This window comes from Calidris pugnax, unplaced genomic scaffold, assembly GCF_001431845.1.
Source record: "Calidris pugnax isolate Ruff unplaced genomic scaffold, ASM143184v1 scaffold470, whole genome shotgun sequence".
Taxonomy (NCBI): Eukaryota; Metazoa; Chordata; class Aves; order Charadriiformes; family Scolopacidae; genus Calidris; species Calidris pugnax.
Window position 1 is genome coordinate 1,466,121 of NW_015092761.1, and position 19,442 is coordinate 1,485,562.

At 46.4% G+C, this 19,442-nt stretch overlaps 1 protein-coding gene across 3 annotated transcripts in view; it reads left to right on the forward strand.

Moving 5' to 3' along the window:
• NDEL1 (nudE neurodevelopment protein 1-like 1) overlaps positions 1-19,442 on the forward strand; it is a 30,764-nt gene that overhangs the window by 1,704 nt on the left and 9,618 nt on the right. For all 3 annotated transcript variants that reach the window (XM_014962670.1, XM_014962668.1, XM_014962669.1), the window contains 7 exons: positions 7,273-7,370; positions 8,830-8,983; positions 10,107-10,255; positions 11,374-11,510; positions 14,423-14,596; positions 15,398-15,489; positions 17,901-18,052. In XM_014962670.1, coding sequence (XP_014818156.1) covers positions 7,285-7,370; positions 8,830-8,983; positions 10,107-10,255; positions 11,374-11,510; positions 14,423-14,596; positions 15,398-15,489; positions 17,901-18,052 — 944 coding nt within the window. In that variant the 5' untranslated portion in view covers positions 7,273-7,284. Of the gene's footprint in view, positions 1-7,272; positions 7,371-8,829; positions 8,984-10,106; positions 10,256-11,373; positions 11,511-14,422; positions 14,597-15,397; positions 15,490-17,900; positions 18,053-19,442 lie in introns of those variants that run through there.

Here is a 19,442-nt window from a genome sequence, read left to right on the forward strand (position 1 = left end):
AAAATTCCTGGACCCCACAGAGGGTAGGTGGCCTTGTCAAGGTCAGTGTTTTGTCAGAGGTATTAGCAACTAAGAGAAAGGAGCTGTCACAGGGCAAAAAAGTGACTAGGAGGCTTTTAGATTTTTTTTTTAACTTATATTTAAATTTGATGTGCCAGCAATTTGACTGCACAAGCATGCTGGGGGATGGTACCAGTTAACCGCGGTAATTTAAGATATGGCAAGTGTGGGTAAGTAGTTCATTTTTTGGATTAATAGTGTTAGGTTTGCCCTGGCAGAGATCTTCTGTCTTGCTTACAGACCTAGACCTGGCTGGGCTGTATATTTATGTTGTATACGTGGAGCCAGGCATGGCTCAGGCATTCTCCTTTCCGTTTCCACTTGCAAAGATTTGATCCTGCATGTCATGGGGAGCTACAAAGGTGAAGGTATGTGTTAAAAGGCAGAGTGATTTAATTTCCTTCCCCCCTCTTCGGGGTAAAGCCCCTATTTTTTTTCCTCTGACTCTCTACTATTTATTCCCTCAGTCTATTCCAGTTAGGTTTGAGAAGTCAGACTACAGAAAGGAATTGGCCTTTTTTACAGCCCTTGATGTCTGTGACAGCACAAACATAATCAAGATAAACTGTGAAGCGTGTTGAAGGAAACTTAACTGTCTTTTCACTACTGCCCTGCACTCCTCCATGGGCAAAATGAGACATACCCATCAAAGTATATTTTTCTTAATTTTTCTTGTGTCCCTGAAGGGGTCAATACAGTGCAGTAGCAGATTGTACTTCTTCACTCTCCTGATCAACGTGGAGCTTGGGGGTTTATTTTTAACTCTCATCTTGTTAAGTGCTTACTGAAGAGTCCTTAGGCCCTCCCTGTCGGTGGCTGGACTGTGACTAGCTTTCGGGTAGTATTTTTGAAAAACATTGCCCCTCCCTGGCACCGGTAGAACTTTAGAGATGCACAGAGCAACACAATTCACTCCTCTTGGAAGAAACCTGTGCCAAGTGCTTTTCCTTTTAAGTTTCTTGGTCGCTCATCATTCTGCAGTGTCCAGAAGCATCTCAGCCCTCTGGCCACCGCCTTTCCAGGGAATGTCATCATCGGGATGGTTTTAATTGCTGAGTTAATAGGGAGGCCCAAGGGATCTGTGTGCTGTCATTTGTCACAAGCTTTTTGCTCTGCGTGTCATAAGCTCTCAGGTAAAGCGGTTGCTTCTGGATAGGATGCTCTGTAATTTTTCAAGGTTTAAAGAGACACTGGGCAACTGGGAGTTGGAGGAGATGCAAGTGGGATGGAAAACCTCCAGCGGTGGGTGGGGGTTTGCAGGCAGAGGGTGGCTGCTGCCTGCTGTCAGCCTGGGGTGTAGGGTCAGGATCGGTGCTCCTGGTGCTCATCATTTCTCACGGACTTACCAAAGAGGTGGCTTTGCAGAGAGCGGAGATGGAGGCAGGGAGAAGCGTATCCTTTTCACAGACTGAATTTCCTTCTTGGTTTGCTGTTTCCTCCACACCCTTATCCTCCATGGGGATGCGTCCCTCTGGGATTCCTGAGTATGGAGCTGGGAGCAAATTGTTCTCATGGTCAGGCCCAGGTTGTCTTCAGGGGCTTCTCCTTCATTTCTGCAGATACTGAACCTGCATCAGGAGCACCAACCTCTTCTGATTTTGCTTTTGAAAGTGCTTCGGTGGTGTTACTTAGGAACAAATAGAGACCAGATTATCTTAAACTTCCTGTGTTTGTAAAAGGGATAAATGTTTTTTAAAACTGAATTCTGATACTTTTTGAATGTAGCTTGATTTCTGAAAAGAAGCTTCTTGCCATCGGTACCTTCCTTCTGGTTTCAAGGCTTCCGTCCCAGTGCTGGCATCAATGGGGTTTTTGCCCCACTGGATATCATGTATTCACAAGGTGTGGGAGTCTTGGCTGGGTGGTGTGAAGCCTACCTGGTTTATTTGATTAATAAGGCTCACGAGGCAGAGAAGGCTGTTGAGATAACAAGACTTTACTGTATGTTGTTTGGTTCTCTTAAAGGCTTTTAGCCTGAACCTGCTTTGGTTATCTGCTGCCTCCTGTGCTCTCCAAATTGGAAATGCAGGATTTATTATTACGGCAGAGGAAGGTGTGTTGTGCTGACGCTGTGCTCTGTGACTTTCTTTTTTGCTGGATGCTCACATGCTGCTGTTGCAAGAGGCAAGGAGTCATTTGTTGTGGTTCACCAGAGAACATTCAGTTCAAAAACAGTATTGCAGGAAAAGACAGCGGTTCACTTTCCGACGCAGCGATGGACGCAGGCAGCCTTCCAAAACGCATATGAAAATGCCTCCAGCTTCTATTTTAGGATGAGAAAAACAAGCACAAATTGATTGGTGAAATCTAATCCATGACTTCTGTTTGTTTTCCATATTCTAATAAGTGAAAGACAATGCAAATTTGCTTTGGTTATTGACTGGAGCACTCGGGTTCCTTTGCATTGAATCTTGATTGGGTTTTGAGAAAAAATCCAGAGCTTCAGGGGCTTGGGGGGGGTTACCTGTTGGTTCTTGTGGTTTGAGAAGGTGAGGAATGGTGGAAACAGGGTTCCTTCTGCTTTTCTGTCTGTGAATCAGCATAAAATGGGAAGAGGAAGAAGACCTGGTTGCTGATGGTCCTTCCTGCTCTTTGTGGCAGCTCTGGCTGGTGCCAGCACTCGGTGACAGAGTCATCCCCTGCAAGAAGGGGGTGACTGCGGCAATTACGTGGCACTTGGCAGTTTTGGGGCCTCTGATAGCCAGAATGGGTTGTTATCTTGAGAACTGCAGGCCAGATGTGCCAGCTTGGCAGAATTTCTCGATCGAGTCCTATTTTAGGTGGTTGCTTGTTTAATTCCAAAGGTCAGTGGACGTTTGCATTGCCTATGGTGGGGGGGGGCAGCAAAGTGTGGATGGGGGAGTCTTAGCTCTGTGTCTGGTCACACTCCAGTGGCCTTGCTTTGCCTCTGCTTAAGTTCTTTGCGTTTGCTGCCTAAAAATGCTGGGCAAACAGGACTGTGAGGAAGAAAGCCGTGGCCTGCATGCAGAAAAATGACCTGCTTCATGAACACAAAACAGTATTGGTTCACTTCATAGGGCAAATATTTATAAGCTAGTTTTAAATGGGGAGAATGTGGGTTGATTAAAATCAGGAAGAATGGTTTATGCAGCCACTTGAGATGCTGCAGGTACGTCCTGGGTGAATTGCAGCTGCCTCCGAGCAGGACTGGGAATCATTTTGGACATGTGTCTGTAGCTCATCCTTCCCGCGATGCGTCAGTGAATTGAGTTGACTTTGAGAGCGGGGAGGAGTGGATTCCCAACTGTGGGAAGGAGCTGGAGCACCGTGTTATATTTCAGGCTTAGTGTTTTGGTCTGATATTTGATCTAAACCCTCGCAGCAGCCTCCAGTCACATGGGAAGCCCAGGAAACTTTTTTTAAGGTACTGTGTTACGCTTCAAGCTGTGTTTGTGTTTTCATTACTTAGCTGAAAGGAGGCTCCGTAAAGATATTGGTTTGGCCTTGAATGCAAGGTTCTTTAAGGTACTTGAAAAATACTGTCTGCATGTTAGTTTAGTTACTTCTGCTGCATGGTGGATTCAGCCTTTGGCTCTTGTTATGTCCGGAGGATACTGAGCATCTCACTTGTAAGGATGCTTTTGGAGGTGGGAAACCAGATTTGTCCTGTACAAAACCCCCTGGGTTGGGAGAAGTTCTTAACTTACAAGCTGCAGTTTTCTAGAGTGATCAAAGCGTGGAAAAGCTGTTCCATTTTAACAGTGGAGGGTTACTCTGTCCTGCTGACTGTGTAATGGGGGGCTTGAAAGGAGCCCACCGTGTTTTGAACGTCGTTCTTGTTTGACAGCTGCTTCGGATCCTGGAGTTATGCCCGCGGAGCTGAGTTTTTCCCAGGGTGCTGTGTGAATGCAAAGCTGTGTTGTAATGAATTCCGAGTGGGCAGCAGCATAAGCCTGCTCTCATTTTCCCTGGAAGACGCTGCTGCATTGTCTTGTCTGTGTTCTGAAAGCCCCAGTGTTGTTTCTCAAAGGCTTGATTCTCCAAATGCCGTGTATGCAAAGGAGATGGTGAATAGGAAGGGCTCACTGTGCCGGTTCTCAGCTCCTCACATAATGCCCGGAGCCGGGACAACAGCCTGAAGCAAAGCAGTTTTTGTTAAACTCTTAGTATTCCGTGGGCACCCGCTCTCCCACACGTGAGATGTTTAAAATTGTCGAGTTATGTCCTGATAATGCCTAGGAGCTGATTTCTGCCAGGCATATACATGTGCTTAGACAGGTCTCTGTTTCTATGCCATAAATAGAGGGAATGGGCAAAGGCTGGCAGAAGTCGAGTGATTTACTCAAGCCCACGTGTGTGCTGGTGGCAGGTTTGGGAGCTGATTGCATCTCCCAGCTCTCAGACCAGGATTTTGGCCCTGAACCACCTTGTTTGCAGAGTGTCTCTATGTCCTATTGTCTCTTTCTCTTGTCCCCCACGCGTGCGAGGGAAGACAAGAGATGTAACTGTGTACAGGAACTGGGATATGGATGTCAGAGCTTAACAGTGCACGCTGGCATCAGGATCTGATGGAGGTGTTCATGCAGTGTAGTTATCAGGTCAAAAATCCGTGCTGATACCCATGATGGATAATCATGAATTATCACCTGCTTAACCAAGGCAGGAAAGGGATGGTAGCCTGGGAAAAGTCAGTTTTGTACCGCGGGGTCCCTTTGGGAAGGAAGAGCTGCTGCTGAGGAGCCTGAAGTACCACAGGGCTGATTCTTCCCAGTCTGGTGTCTCGAAGGAAAGGGTCTTTTGACGAGGGAGTTGGGGAAAAACATTAAAAAATCTCCTGTGTGGGCAGTTGGTGACTCTGTAAGTACTTGTGGTCCCAGGCGGTTCTCGCATGGACCGCTGTGTGTGCAGGGGCTCCGGGGGTGTTGGTTTCCCAGGCTGTGCCCCAGGAGAGCAGACAGGAAGGAGTCGTGGGCCCAGACGTACCTTATCTCAGCTGCTTCTAGGAAATGATGTAATCTGCCTCCCTGCACAAAGCTTTCTCTAAATGCATCCTGAATTTTGCTGACGGCTGGCTTCCTGGCTGGTTACCTTTTGCGATCAGCTCCTCTGGAGCTGTGGGAGCTGCCCCTGTTCTGTGCTACACCTCACTCATTTGGGGGAAAAAACGTGCTTCTTGCTGATCGGAGCCTCTCAGAGCACGTTGGTTTAGAGCTGAGTGCCTTAGAGGGAAAGGTCGGAAGGCTTTTCCGGCAGTCAGTGTGGGCCTGATGTTACCAACAGCACGCAGCAGCAGCCGAGCCAAGCTGGTCACCTCTTCCTCCTCCTGGCAGTTTGACTGGTGGCTCAGGAGCTGGCTGACGCGTGCCCGAGCCACAGCAGGTGTCTGCTCACCTTCAGGCACCCGCCTGCCAAACCACGGCAGTTTGGGAGGTGATTCATGGGCTCTACCTCTGCTGTAAACAGTCTTTTGCATAGGATTTAGGATTTGTCCCCAAGTTGTGATTAAGCAGCCTTGGTAACAGGCGCGACTACTGAAGCAAGTATACCCAAAGAAATTTTTATCTGGAGAGGTACAGCAGGACTGAAAAAAATACGTGTTGGGGGAATTATAATGGCTCCGCTTGTATGTTTTATTTTCTCGGTACAGAGCAAGGCAGAAAATGAAACACCAGCCGTTCTCGTGGGCAGCATGGAGATCTGATTAATGACAAATTCACTTCTCCAATAAAGCTGTAAAGTTAAATAAACACAGTGTAAGAGTTGGGGTGGTTTTGAGCACCCTCTGGATAGATTTGATCTCCTACCCTTGGACTGTGGCATCTGCAAGTCTCAGCTGAAGAACAAATGTGCCCGATGTGCCTGACTGTATTTGTGAGATAAGTGCCAGTCTCTGAAACGTGCCTGTCTGTGTGTCTGATGAAAGCATGGGATTGTTTTGTCCTACTTTTAGGTGTCTAAAATATGGGTCACTGAGATGCAGGACGTATTAGTGTGACAATTTTAGGCCTGAAGGGACAGTGTTGGCTGTTGATGCCTGTTAGAGTGTGAAAGTCAGGACTTCTAGGTCAGCTATTACTGATTGATGAGCTTGATGCAAGCATTGTCTAAAACCTCTGCTTTAAACAGAAGAGGGTGATTTCAGCTTATTCCTTTCTGGATGTTAATAACAGAATTTGATTCTTGGCTTTTGAGGAGAAAAAAAATAATGCCTGTAAGAGAGTTGGGGCATTGCTTGGAGAGAGCTCAGAAAGGGTAACCAGTGCATCTCCTGGCAGTGGTTGGGAACCGTGGCCATCTGAACGCTGCTTTAGGTCCTGCAGGACCACAACCACCCCTCACCACCTTCAGAGACCTGGTGTGTGTTGAGGCTTCAAATGTCTTGTGTCTGGACTGTGTGTTCCTCCATTACTGAGCAGCAGTATAAAAAGCACATGTTGGGTTGCGTTCCTTACACTGGCTATGAGCCGAGCAATGATGCACCTGGCATCCAGTGGTCCATGCAGCTGAAGAAAGGAGGTCATCATCCAGAGAGCAGGGTCCCCTTTGGTGTGGGAAGCTGGTCTTCTGAACCCCTCCAGGCTAGAAGCACCACTGCATGGCGTGACCACGTGATTTTATGAGAGGCTGATCTTGTGTCTGTTTGAGAGGACAAAGGGAGCAAAACTACATGGGTAACTTCTGGTACCTGCACGTTTTACCCAAACTCAGGAATTAGCTGGGATTCAACACAGGAAGAGTAAATTGAATTATAATCTCTGCAGCACAGCGTGTTAGTGGTTGACCTCAGGGTGTTTGTCCTTGTTTGTTACATGCAGCTCTAATAGGAGTCGTATTGTAGCTCGCTGTGTTGGCGACAGGAGGCAAAATCTCTTTAAGAACATTTTGCAAAAGAAAGTGGAAACTCTGATAGCTCTAGATTTTAATATCTTTACTAGCTATGATCCTAAGGGGGCTTTGTGGCCTTAGCTACTCTTTCAGTGGCAGGTACAAAATACAGGCAACGTTTCTTGTCTCATGTCAGGCAGCTGCAGGAGCCTTTCCAGAAGCTGGATGAAATTACATTGCTTGTTGCGGCAGGTCTCTGTGCTGAATGATGCTCGTTAGGGATCGTTAACATCCTGCGTGCGGGTGCCAAGCCTGGAGGCTGCAGTCAGGAAGGCTGTGCCCTCGAAGCCCAGTACTCGGCAGTAGTTTTGGGGGCATCTACCTGTCTGTTTATCCTGAGGGTATTCTTGTGTTTGTATCCTGCAGGTCGTATTGATCATGGACAGTGAAGAAATCCCAACTTTTTCGAGTCCAAAGGAGGAAACTGCGTATTGGAAAGAGCTTTCCTTGAAGTATAAACAAAGGTACGATGGAGATTGCAGGCTGTATTTTGTTCTTAATGACCAGAATTGTTGTTTAATCTGTTTCTCTGCAAGGCTATGCCAAGATGGGTATCAGAGACATTAGAAAGAATCTTTGCGTTTCCAGCTTTAAATCAAGCTTTAAAACTTCCAGCCTTGTGGGAGCGAAGTGTTTCTTGCACAGCGTTACTGTGCCACAAACTCCAGGCTATGTTTCGAGCATGTCTGAGCAAGAGCAGAGCCCTTTTGCGATCATGTGCATCTTTGTATAATTAAAGTGCTGCCTTAAGTAGTATCTTGACGTTTTATCATAAGGCGGCACCTTTGGGCTTGCCTGGTATCGTTACTGTTCCCTCGAGCTCCTTGTAGTTGAATTACTGGTATGAAAAGTGGCTGATTTGATGTCTGCTGCAATTTATTGAAGTATGTTGTACCTCATAGTCCAGCCTGTACCAGTGGTTCGCATCTTTTATGGGGCACAGGGCTTTTGGTTACCAAAAACGACAAGAGAGGTTGTCTTCTTGAGTAATGCTATGCTTCTTGGGGTGGAGTTTCTTTGGGGGTTTTCTGGAGTGGGGGGCATTGGAGGCTCACACTTTATTTTCCTGGGAAAGATTTCCTTGCATTCAGTATTAGTCACATGCAATTGAAAGGAAGACATTTAAAGCTCTCTCAAGACAGAAGAGCCCAAGGTGCAAGTCACTTGTTCGGTTGGTTTTGGTGTGTTTCTTGGGGGGGGTTGGGCTTGTGGAGGGGCCTGTTCACATGGAGAAAACTGAGGTGGTTTGGGCTGTCAGAAAATTCTCATTCTGGAACACCAGTGGATATGTTGTTTCCTAAAACCTTGTTAGTTTTCTCTGCTGCTTGCTGAGACCTGAGCCATTACCTATGGTAAAGATGCAAATTTAATAAGCAAAGTATGTGGAGTGGCTGCTTCTGGTATTTAATAACTTGCAGTAATATAAGGTAGGTGTGTGCTGCCTTCCTGCCGCAGTGCTCAATAACCCCAACGTTCAAACAGTCACGCTTTTTGAGGACCTTAAATTTCCAGCTAGTGCAGAGATCCAGGCGCTGTTGTTCTCTCTTACCTTTTTTTTAACCAAGACCAGGTTAAACGTTTATTTAATTCATTGACTCTCTGCTCCTAGCAGTGAAATCTAATGGAGTACAAAGTGGTTGTCAGACTCCTGTGAATCCTGTAAATAGCTTTGATACAAGTTTGTATCACACATGCATTTAGAGTAGCTGTTTGATGTAAGAGAATTAATTTCCTTTCATAGCTAAGCGTAATGATGTAATTTCTCCAGTTTCCTATTTTCTTTTTTTCCATTAGGGGTCTGTGGATGAAATTTAAACACTTCCAAACTCTTGTTTTTCTAGCTTATTACTTTAAAGGAGCTGTGGATTTTGTTTTAACTTGGGAGATGCTGAATTTTCAACTGATTAAATCCTTTCCTTACAGTTTCCAGGAAGCTCGTGAAGAGCTGGCTGAATTTCAGGAGGGAAGCAGAGAATTAGAAGCTGAGTTGGAGGCACAGCTAGTGCAAGCTGAGCAGAGGAACAGAGATTTGCAGGCAGATAACCAAAGACTGAAGTATGAAGTGGAGACATTAAAGGTAGGTCTTTTCTGTAGTAGCATCGCCTCTTCTTACAGATGTGTCTTGGATCTCATTTTACATTGTCTGGTCTGTTCTTGGTCACTGAATATCTAAATGAAGTAAAGGAGTTGTCTGTTTAAGATCTGGATTTGAGTATGGCATGTGCTCCAAATAAGGCCAGCAACTTCCCATGGAAATTTCTGTCAGAATTTTTCTTGTTCACATCATGAAACTCTTGTCATGGAGTTTGTGCTCGTTTGTTTAAATTCTCTGGGCTTTGCCAAGTAGTAGCTTTATTAGTTACACAGGCAACACCAGCATAGCAACAGGCTGGACAACATCAGTATGTTTTCCCAGAACACTCTGTTGCCATCCTTCTTTGCATACCACTTTTTTTGCTTAGAAGGTCTCCTTGGTTCTATGGGACCTTAAAGAAAGCTGAAGATTTGTGTGCATCTTTCAGAGAGAATCTCTTGATTCTTCTGTAACAGCTGTATCTGCGGACACAGGAATTGCATAAGGAGCTGCATGTGCAAAAGGTGGCTTTTACTTGATGAGTCTGTGTTAATAAGTTCTTGCCTCTTCTGGAATCTTGGAAAAGCATAAGTTTTGATAGTTTTAGGTTATTTTAGTGAAGGCAAAGGTTGGAAACTTACTGAAGAGCTGCTGAGAGTGTGTTTGGGAGTGAATTCTTCCAGTCTTTCCAAGAGGAGCTTGTGAACCCGGAGGTTTTGTAACAGACTTGGGTGGCTCTCATTTTTGCTGCTGGAGATGTGGGACAAGCTCTGGGAACAGCGTGGCTGTTGTGGAGGGAGAGGCACTGCCGGGGAGGTTGTGCAGGGTTTCTCTCTGGCTTCCTTGGTGTTTGAGGCTTCAGAGCAGCTGTTGGGAACAGATGCAGGGATGCATCTCTGAGCAGGCAGCTGTGCCATGGCGAGATGTCTGCTCACAATGCAGCGTTTGTGATTTTATACTGTGTCCAGCACCTGTTCCTTTTACTTCTCCAGTTTTTGCTCTTTATTACCAGCAATCCCACAGCAGACTGCAGCCAGTATCTTACTACTTTCTTTGTCCTGTTTTACTACTGATGACTTGGAGAGTGTACACGACTGATATTTATCTCGCTATTCCTTTCTTTCAGGAGAAACTGGAGCACCAGTATGCACAAAGTTACAAGCAAGTGTCGCTGTTAGAGGATGACCTGAGCCAGACACGGGCTGTTAAAGATCAGCTGCATAAGTACGTGAGGGAGCTGGAGCAGGCCAACGATGACTTGGAACGTGCAAAGAGGTGAAGGCTGCAGACCTCTTCTTTCCTTCAAGTTTTCACTAGATCTTTTCTTTCCTACTCAGATCAATCATTTTAGTGTTCTTGAAAAGGGAAGATAATTCACACTGAAAGAAATCCAAACAAACCCCAAGATCCTTGATTCTTCAAACTGTGTGGTTTACCCTTGGAGTTCACCTCTGTTAGCTGGCAGCGACATGTTACAGCAAGAAAGGCAGGGGGATGAAGGGCCTCGTGTTCCTGGGAGAAACAAGCCGTGCAGGCAGGCTCAGAGTGAGCTAGACCAGAGCGCTGCTTCTGATACTCCCAGCTCTTGTGGTGACTCTTGTATTTGGGATCCTTGTGGCTCAAAGCCCCTTTGAAGTAAGAAGCAAATGCTTCACAAAGTCCCTTTTAAATAGAACAGGCCAAAGGAGTCTCTTCTTCCCTTGCATTACAGCTTAATGACTGTAGGGAATGAATGTGTCCTGTATAAGTACATAAAATGAACAGGCTGCTGGTAGAAACGCCCGGTTTAGGAATAGGTCATGCTTCCGTTCTGCTGAATGGGAATCCTGCCGTTGATTCAGCGGGAGCAGGAATGAGCCTCTGGCTGTCTGGCAGAGAGATCTGAGAGCTGAGGCCCTGTTTCCACATGGCTCTTAACCCCATGACTAACTTTTGACACACATGAATTATCCCAGTGAAATCATGGAACAAATTGGGTCTTAGGTAATATCCCAGTGCCCTGCTTTCTGCCTCACTGGGCTGCTCTGGGGGGCACGGCACCGCCTGAGCCAGCGTACTGGTTAAATACCAGCATGGCTTGGGAAGAACGGAGATGATTGAGCTGGATTGGCTCTTTCCCGGCATGGCTTTGGAGCATGGCTTGGGAAGAACGGGGATGATTGAGCTGGATTGGCTCTTTCCCGGCTCTTTGGTACATCTCCGAGAGCCAGATGCTATCTTGTTCTTTTCATCTTATTCCCCTGTTTATTTGGAATCTATTAGTCCTTTCTAAGATGCATTTCCATAGCTTTCAAATGAATATAGACCCTGCTAGCATTTTTCCTCTTATGTTTTTGAATGTGCTTTTATGTTGGCCGAGCTGAAGAACCTAATATTCTGGATTTTGTTTCTAGGGCAACAATAGTTTCATTGGAAGACTTTGAACAAAGGCTGAACCAGGCTATTGAGAGAAATGCCTTTTTAGAAAGTGAACTGGATGACAAGGAGTCGTTGCTAGTGTCTGTACAGAGATTAAAGGATGAAGCGAGAGGTAAGGCTTGCTCGATTAGCTCTGTGCCTGGGGACGTTGTTGGCTTGTTAACAGAGACGTGTAGCAACCAAAGCTCATGTTTATAGAAAGCCTCACAGAATGAGACTTGAACTGGATGTGTAATGGAAGCTTTAGGTATTACTAACAGTATGTTCTCTATTCTTTGTATGGCCAGTGTAACTAAGAGGAAAAATCTCCTCATGTAGGGCAAAAGTAATGTCATGTTAATTCAGGATTTTTAACCCAGGTGAGTGCAAAATATACTTTCTTACGCAGGTATAATAGAGTTAAGGAAAGTTCAAAAGTTACCACTTGCTGTGGGTTTGTGCCTTTTATAGGAAGGGAAAGCACGGGAAATGATAAGGGATTAGATGATAAATGGTTAAGCAACAAAAAATCCTATTTCCTGTGTTCCTTGCATAGCTCTTGGAAACTGCTTAGAAGATATTCCAATAAGGTCTGTGGTTAGACCTGTGGGATCAGAGAGTTTTGGGATAGCGTTCTGAGGTGTCTTGGGGTGCATCAGGAAGAGCATGGCCAGCAGGCCAAGGGAAGTCGTCTGATCAACACCTATAAATACTTCAAGGGTGGGTGTCAGGAGGATGGGGCCAGTCTGTTTTCAGTGGTGCCCAGGGACAGGACAAGAGGAAACGGGCACAAACGTGAACAGAGGAAGTTCCATCTAAACATGAGGAGGAACTTCTTTGCTGTGAGGGTGGAGGAGCCCTGGAAGAGGCTGCCCAGAGAGGTGGTGGAGTCTCCTTCTCTGGAGACATTCAAACCCCTCCTGGACACATTCCTGTGGGACCTGCTCTTGGTGGACCTGCTCTGGCAGGGGGTTGGACTGGATGGTCTCCAGAGGTCCCTTCCAACCCCATATCATTCTGTGATACGATTAGAAGTTGGGAATTTTCCAATGTATTTTACATTGAGGATGCCATGGAAGCATTTTTTTTAATAGTTGGTGGTAACCGATTTCTCTAATGGGGGGGATGATCTGCTCCTAAGCCTGTGCCTGCCATTAATGTAGTTTAGACATTAGTGGGTTTCAACTTTGTCTCCCAAATGAAACTTTCTAAAATAATTCCTCAGTTACAGCCTAAATTTGAGTGTAAGACAACACGCTTGACAGCAGGCTGGGATTTTCTGTTGTTCTTCTCCTTTGTGAACCTCTTCGAAGCAAGCTTTTGCCCCCCAAATTGAAGGCCTCTATTGGAAGCACAGAGTTCTCATAATAAATGTGAAAAGGGGAATTAAGTATTTTCTAAGGAAATATATGTGTTGTAATTTGGGGTTAGGGCAATGATGCTGGAAAAAATAGCAAAACCTAAGGACTGTTCTTTAAAACACTGCAATAATTGGTAAAAAAGACATCTTGTTTCTTGCATGAGTCATTTGGAAAATTTTAGCATTTGTTAGGGTGGCAAAGCTAACGTTACTCCCTCTTACAGCAAGCACAAACAGTCGCCCCTAAAAGGACTGATACAGTGTCAATTATAATGTTTCTGGTTGAACAGAACAGCCACAATTCCTCTTCTAGGAGCCCAAATAGATTGTCATTTCAGCTGTGCTGTTTCACTTATAATCAGTTCTAAACATTTACGATAACTTAAAAGCCATCATGTACAACTAATTTTTTCTTGCACGTTATACCAGATTGAGACGAGGAATAAGAGGGCTGTAAAGATTAAGTTGTTCTACCCAAAAAGGAACAACCCCCCTGTAATGTATAGTTTCTTTGCATCTAGTTCTTTCTAAGGATTTTATAGCTTTATTGTTGAACTGTGCTGGGTGCCCTTTTTAGCAAGTGTGTGTGGAAATGAGAGGGGTAAGTGGAGTCTAGAGGGGAAGTGGGAATAAAACAGAAGTTTCTTAATCTCAAGTCTCTTTCCCTGTGGCTGGGACTCCCTGGCCCCTCCACTCTGCTCTTTCACTTGTCGAGGCATCGAGAAACTGTGCCTGTCTTTGGCTGGCGTGGAGTCCTGTGGATTATTAACTGGAAGAATAATGTGGGGAATTGGAAACATGAGAATAGGTTATTCTTCCCTTTTTCCAACCTCTATTTGAGCAGGACCTGAAGGTGGTTCAGCAGGCCCTTGTGTCCAGCTGCAGGTTTTGCAACACACTTTCTGTGGGGCTCAGCCTCAGTATTTTTTCCCCATCTGTGGTGTAAGTCACCGTCCTTGCTGGGGCCACGCAGTGCTCTGGACTGGGGGGGCTCTGTTTGCTGCCTCTCTGCCCCCGCTGTAACGGGAGGTGATGGTGTTGGGCTGTGACTGCTCCGAGGTGGGGGTCCTCACTGCTGGAGAGAGCCAGCAGCAGGCAATTAATCGAGTTGTGCCAAAGCATCTCCTCCTGCTGCCTTCCAAATAAATGGGAACTGCTGGAGAGGGTACAGCAGAGGACCACAAAGATGATGAAGGGCCTGGAGCATCTTCCTTACCAGGAAAGGCTGAGGGACTTGAGTCTTTTTAGTCTGGAGAGGAGAAGGCTGAGGGGGGATCTGATCGACGCCTATAAATATTTCAAGGGTGGGTGTCAGGAGGATGGGGCCAGGTTTTTTTCAGTGGTGTCCCGGGACAGGACAAGAGGAAATGGGTACAAATTTGTACATAAGAAGTTCCATCTAAACCTGAGGAGGAACTTCTTCACTTTGAGGGTGGCAGAGCCCTGGCAGAGGCTGCCCAGAGAGGTGGTGGAGTCTCCTTTCTCTGGAGACGTTCAAAACCCACCTGGACACGTTCCTGTGGGACCTGCTTTGGGTGGACCTGCTTTGGGAGGGGAGTTGGACTAGTTGATCTCCAGAGATCTCTTCCAACTCCATATCATCCTGTGATTCTGTAAATAGAGAGTGTGTTTGTTTGAGAATATGGTCACCAATATGTGTGGTTTTTTCTTCTCTCAACCCTCAGACTTACGACAAGAGCTAGCGGTACGGGAGAGGCAACAAGAAGTGACCCGAAAGTCAGCACCCAGTTCTCCAACTCTGGACTGTGAGAAGATGGATTCAGCTGTCCAGGCATCGCTCTCCTTGCCAGCTACACCCGTTGGAAAAGGATTAGAAAATAGTTTTCCTTCCCCAAAAGGTACAATTCAGAGAAACCGTGTCTGGTTCTTGAGCGGTGTGTCTAGCTTCTTCACAACTAATTTCAGACCAGGTGCTTGTTAGTGAACTTGAAATAAATGTGGGTAGCTGTGGATCCCACATGCAATGTGTAAGGTGTCTCTAAGTCCGGGGGTACATTTAAGGGTCAGGTACATTTAAGTAGTATAATGAGTAAATGGCGTGGAAAAGGACAGTGAAGCTTAGATACTGCTTTTAGGGGGGTGGGCATTTGCACTCTGAGGTAGATACCTGCACTGAAGACATTTGGAATTGCAGTGACAGATATTTCCGCTTAAATATAGAGAAAAATAGTGGTGGGTGAAGGGTGGGCAGTAATTCCAACAATCTAGACTGTTTCTGTTACCACACGTACTTTCCAGGGGTTCTGTTTTCTCTGCGAGGCAGCAGGATGTTAGTCAGGTCCCTTTCCCCATCTGGAAGGCTCCGGACAATCACAAGGATTAATACGTTATTTTTCAAATTAGAGTAGATTCCAGAGGAGGCTCTGGCTGGATTAGGTGGATTGTGGGCAATAGCCTTGCAGATGGAGAGTGCGTGAACTCTGCATGTGGGGGTGGTGGGCAAGAGGGCAGTGGGCAGGAATTAAGCTTTTTTGTTTCCCTATGGCTAGTGATCGTCTAAGTCTGTGTGTTATTGTATGAAGAGTCTGTAGCAGGATTTTAGATTTACCTTTTTATGTAGAAGCTGATATATTTAAATTAAAAAAGGGAATGGGTTGGGGAGGAGTGGACTGTCTAATACCAAGTGTCTGTGTTTGCAGCTATACCAAACGGGTTGGGTACCAGCCCCCTGACTCCTTCAGCTCGAATATCGGCGCTCAACATCGTGGGAGATCTCTTACGGAAAGTGGGGGTGAGTGCTCTGAGCTGACGTGTTCCTGGCTCTGTGCTGCTCTCACTGAGCCTTCATCCCTGCCTTCATCACCACGAGGCCTCAGCCCGTGCTGAGCGCAGTGTGCCGTCGTGTATATTTTTTTTGTCTAATTATCTTGATTTATAAAGCACGTCACTAAGGTTCTGCTGCCAGCTTTGGGTGATGAAATTCATATTTGGAGGAAAGAGTTTTCTCAAGCGCTTTGGTATTTGGAGTTAGACACCATCGGCCACTTGTCCTGACTTCAGATGGGGCCTGTGGCTTCCTCGGGAGTGAGACTGAGGCACAGACGTGGGCCTTGGGGTGCTGCAGGGTTACTGTGTGTCACGGGAGGGGACACTGCCAGCATCTCCTCTTGCTGCCTGAGGAGATCTGCAACAGGTGCTGAAAATGAGAGGGGGAGGAAAAAATGTATCTAGAAACCTTTGATCAGAAAGTGAGAAAATAAATCAGGAGAAAGCCAAATGTTCCCATCTGTAGTTGTTAACGGGGAAGTGAAATGCGTGAGTCTTTAAAGGGATTACCACCATAAGCAGGGAAGAAGTGGTTTAAGCATCTGTCACAGTGTTGTTTAGGATGCTGGGCTTTCCAGCTGAATGAAGACAAGACTTTTGAGTTCTGAGAAGCTTGTTGACATGTCTCAGTGGTTAGTGTTCTGAGTAGAAGCATGGATAACCTTGGTGTCTTGCCTCTGGTGCTGCCTTTCTTCAGTCTCTGGTGTCTGACACTGACACTGGCAATAGCTGCAGCAGAGACAGTTGTTTTAGCTAAGTTTGAAATTAAAAATTACCTCGTTGGTCACATTTGGAGCCAGTGAGCTCGTAGTTGGTTTGAAAGGGCAGCAGGATGACTTGGGGTTACGGAGCGACATGTTTGAAATGGGATCATTGTGAGTAAGAGTCTGCAGGGGATTTAGGGAGCTTAATCACAATCCTGTGTGATTACTCTGCAAGGACAGGAAATGCCAAATAAGCGTGCTTCCCTCCCAGCCTGCTCTTAGCCACTGCTCTGCCAGTGCTACAAAATTCCAGCTCCTGGTTTTGTTTAGTAACAATTATAGGATGTTCAGGATTTCTTTGGCTTGGGCTACTCGTAGGCTGCCTCATCCCAAGCCTTAGACTCCCTTTCTCTGCTAGAAGTTTCCCCTCAGCTTTCTTGCTTGTGGCTGAGATGAGGAGTCACTTGGCTCAGATCCCGTGGGCTGTGTCCAGCTGATGGGTGCTTTGAGACCGAGAGGGAGGTAATTACCTGTCTCTGCCTGTAAGCTTACGTGGATTTCTAGAAGACGACTGTATAGTGTTCACTTACTTATGATACCTTGTCAGTGCCTTGTTAATGAAATATTTTTCTGAGTGGAATGGCACCAAACCCCACGCTTGGGGAGGTGAGTTTCTCTCCCAGTGCATACAGCGGCTGGTGCCCCCGTGCACGGGTTGGGTGCAACAAATGGTTGCAGGGTCTTTCTGCTTGACCAAATTGATATTCAAGTTATGCCTCAGTTTGTGACCGATGGCAGAAAGGGCAGGGGTGATGTTCTGAAGTGAAGCAGAGAATCGGGATTTTGGTGTCCCTCCTGCCAGCAGTCAGTGGATGAGCCAAAGACTCACCTTGTGTAGGGGGAGAAGATCTCACCAGGCTTGCTTGGCAGTAGTGAAGGTGAGGTGGGCTTAGCTGCTGCCTTTGATTCCTCCTCCTGATGCTGTGGAGGTGCTACGGCCACATGTTCTGAAGCATATCAGTGAGGCTTAAGAAACTGGCTTTGTTCTGCAGGCCAAGATTAGGAAAGAAACACTGAAGGCATTGTCCTGGGGGAAAAAAATCCGTAGCACCTCTTGTTCTGAAGCATATCAGTGAGGCTTAAGAAACTGGCTTTGTTCTGCAGGCCAAGATTAGGAAAGAAACACTGAAGGCATTGTCCTGGGGGAAAAAAATTAATCAACTTTCCAAATACACAGCCCCTCCCTCAACTTGAGGATTCTGCTTTAGGCTCTGTCTTAATCTGATTGGCTTTTGTTGGTCTTACTGCAGCTGCTGAAGTAAGATGTTTTGGTAACTTCTGCTAGGTGTTGGCTTCCTTATTTTAGGTAATTAATCAAGAGCTGATACGGTCTAAAATTTGAGTGCTGATGGAACCGAGTTACACCTGGCAGTCTGCATCAGCATGTCGTGTGGCTTTCTTTTATGGTTGGGTGACAGAGAAGATGGACAGCTTGACAGAGAAAATGGACAGCTTTGTTCCCAGTTAGTTCTGGTTTTTTGCCAAAGGTGATCACACTGGAGTTATGATCATAATCTTGCCGTCATGACAGAGCCTGAACTCGAGCATGCTTTCTCTTAATGATATTACTTATTTAATTTTTTTTATTTTTTTTTTATTCCCCCTTTCACAGGCCTTAGAATCCAAATTAGCTGCTTGCAGAAATTTTGCAAAGGACCAGGCATCACGGAAATCCTACATTTCAGGGAACGTTAACAGCGGGATAATGAACAGCAATGGCACAAAGTACCCTCATCCGGCCCATACTTCTTTCTTCGACAAAGGGTAAGTAAGGCTATATTTTTGCCCTAAAGGGGAATGCATTTCAGGATGCTACTCGGAGCAGAAGTCTTTCTTGGCTTGTCTTTAGCCCACCCCAGCTTTCATTTGATAGGACAAATAGTTTGTGGAGCCAAAGTCTCAAGGGGATGGGGAAAGGTGACAGTGATTTCTGTGAAGCGAAGAGAAAAGAGAGCGTGTTGTCCCTTAGCTGGTAGGTTGTCAGTGCCTGTCCTGGCTCTTTGCTGCCTGATGTCTTGGTGGCTGCAGCTCAGGAATGCACAAACCCCAGGCAGCAAACCCGGGAGTGAAGTGAACGTGTCCTTTTGAAAGGATCTCAAGTGAGTAGTGATGGAGTTTCCATGGCTACCGGTGCGCTCGTGCGTGGGGAAGTGCATTAACTGCAAATCTGGAGATTCCCTCGGTGAGAACAGCTGAGGGCAGGCAGCAAATGCTCACTTGGAGGGTGGTGCCCTGTTTGCTCTACTTCCCCCTCTATTAGGGGAAGAGAAAACATCATCAATGGTGTAATTCTGGCTGATTGAGGAGGGCAGCTGCCTCCGTGCTGGCCTTGCGTCAGCCCTGAACCCAAAAAACTGCTTTCACAGGAAAAACTATCCCATGTGTTTCCTGTGACTCGCCTGTGGTCAGAGCTTCCTCTGGGGTACTGGGAAGTGGTTCAGCAGGAGGATTTTCCCCACAGTCCCTGGAAGAGCAGGGCCCTGTGGTTGTCCAAGAAGCCCTGAGGAGTAGGGTGTAGAGCACAGCGCTCCTCCGGTGTCAGCACTGGTATTGTGAGCTGTGCTTCGTGTCACTGGGCAAAACACCCTCCATGCTCTCTGCACGGTGGTGGTCTTCCATGCTAAACCTCAAGCCAGTGCAATTGAATGCTAATACTCAGCACATCCTCTACAGAATTTATTTTAGAGAAATAAATGAGCTGTTACCAACCTAAAGAGCACCATACAGAGAGCAGACAAACTGAGCTTCCTACAGTCATCCTTGTTTGAGCTGAATCGTGTTGCTGCGTGGGTAGCCAGGCAAGTTGCATCTTAGAAACTGGCATTTGGGGTTTTTTAGGGCCGCTGCAGTTGTTTGCTGCTTTTGGAAAGGAAGAGTTGGGAGGCTTAACGACGTCAGTGCCATGTGCAGGTGGGGTTGTCTCTGCTCTGGGGGGCTGGCTGGGGTCTGTGCAGCACCACAGCGTGGTCACACTCACAGGGCACAGGCCACGGTTCGGGTACAAGCTGTCAGGGCAGTTGCTAGGGAGGGATTAGAGCTGATCTTAGGAGGCAGCAGGGCTATATTGAGTTGTGGTGTGACGAGTAAGCTGATTGCTATGTGGGGGTCACTTCTAATTATCCAGATTGTCATCACACTTGTTATCTGGGGTGGC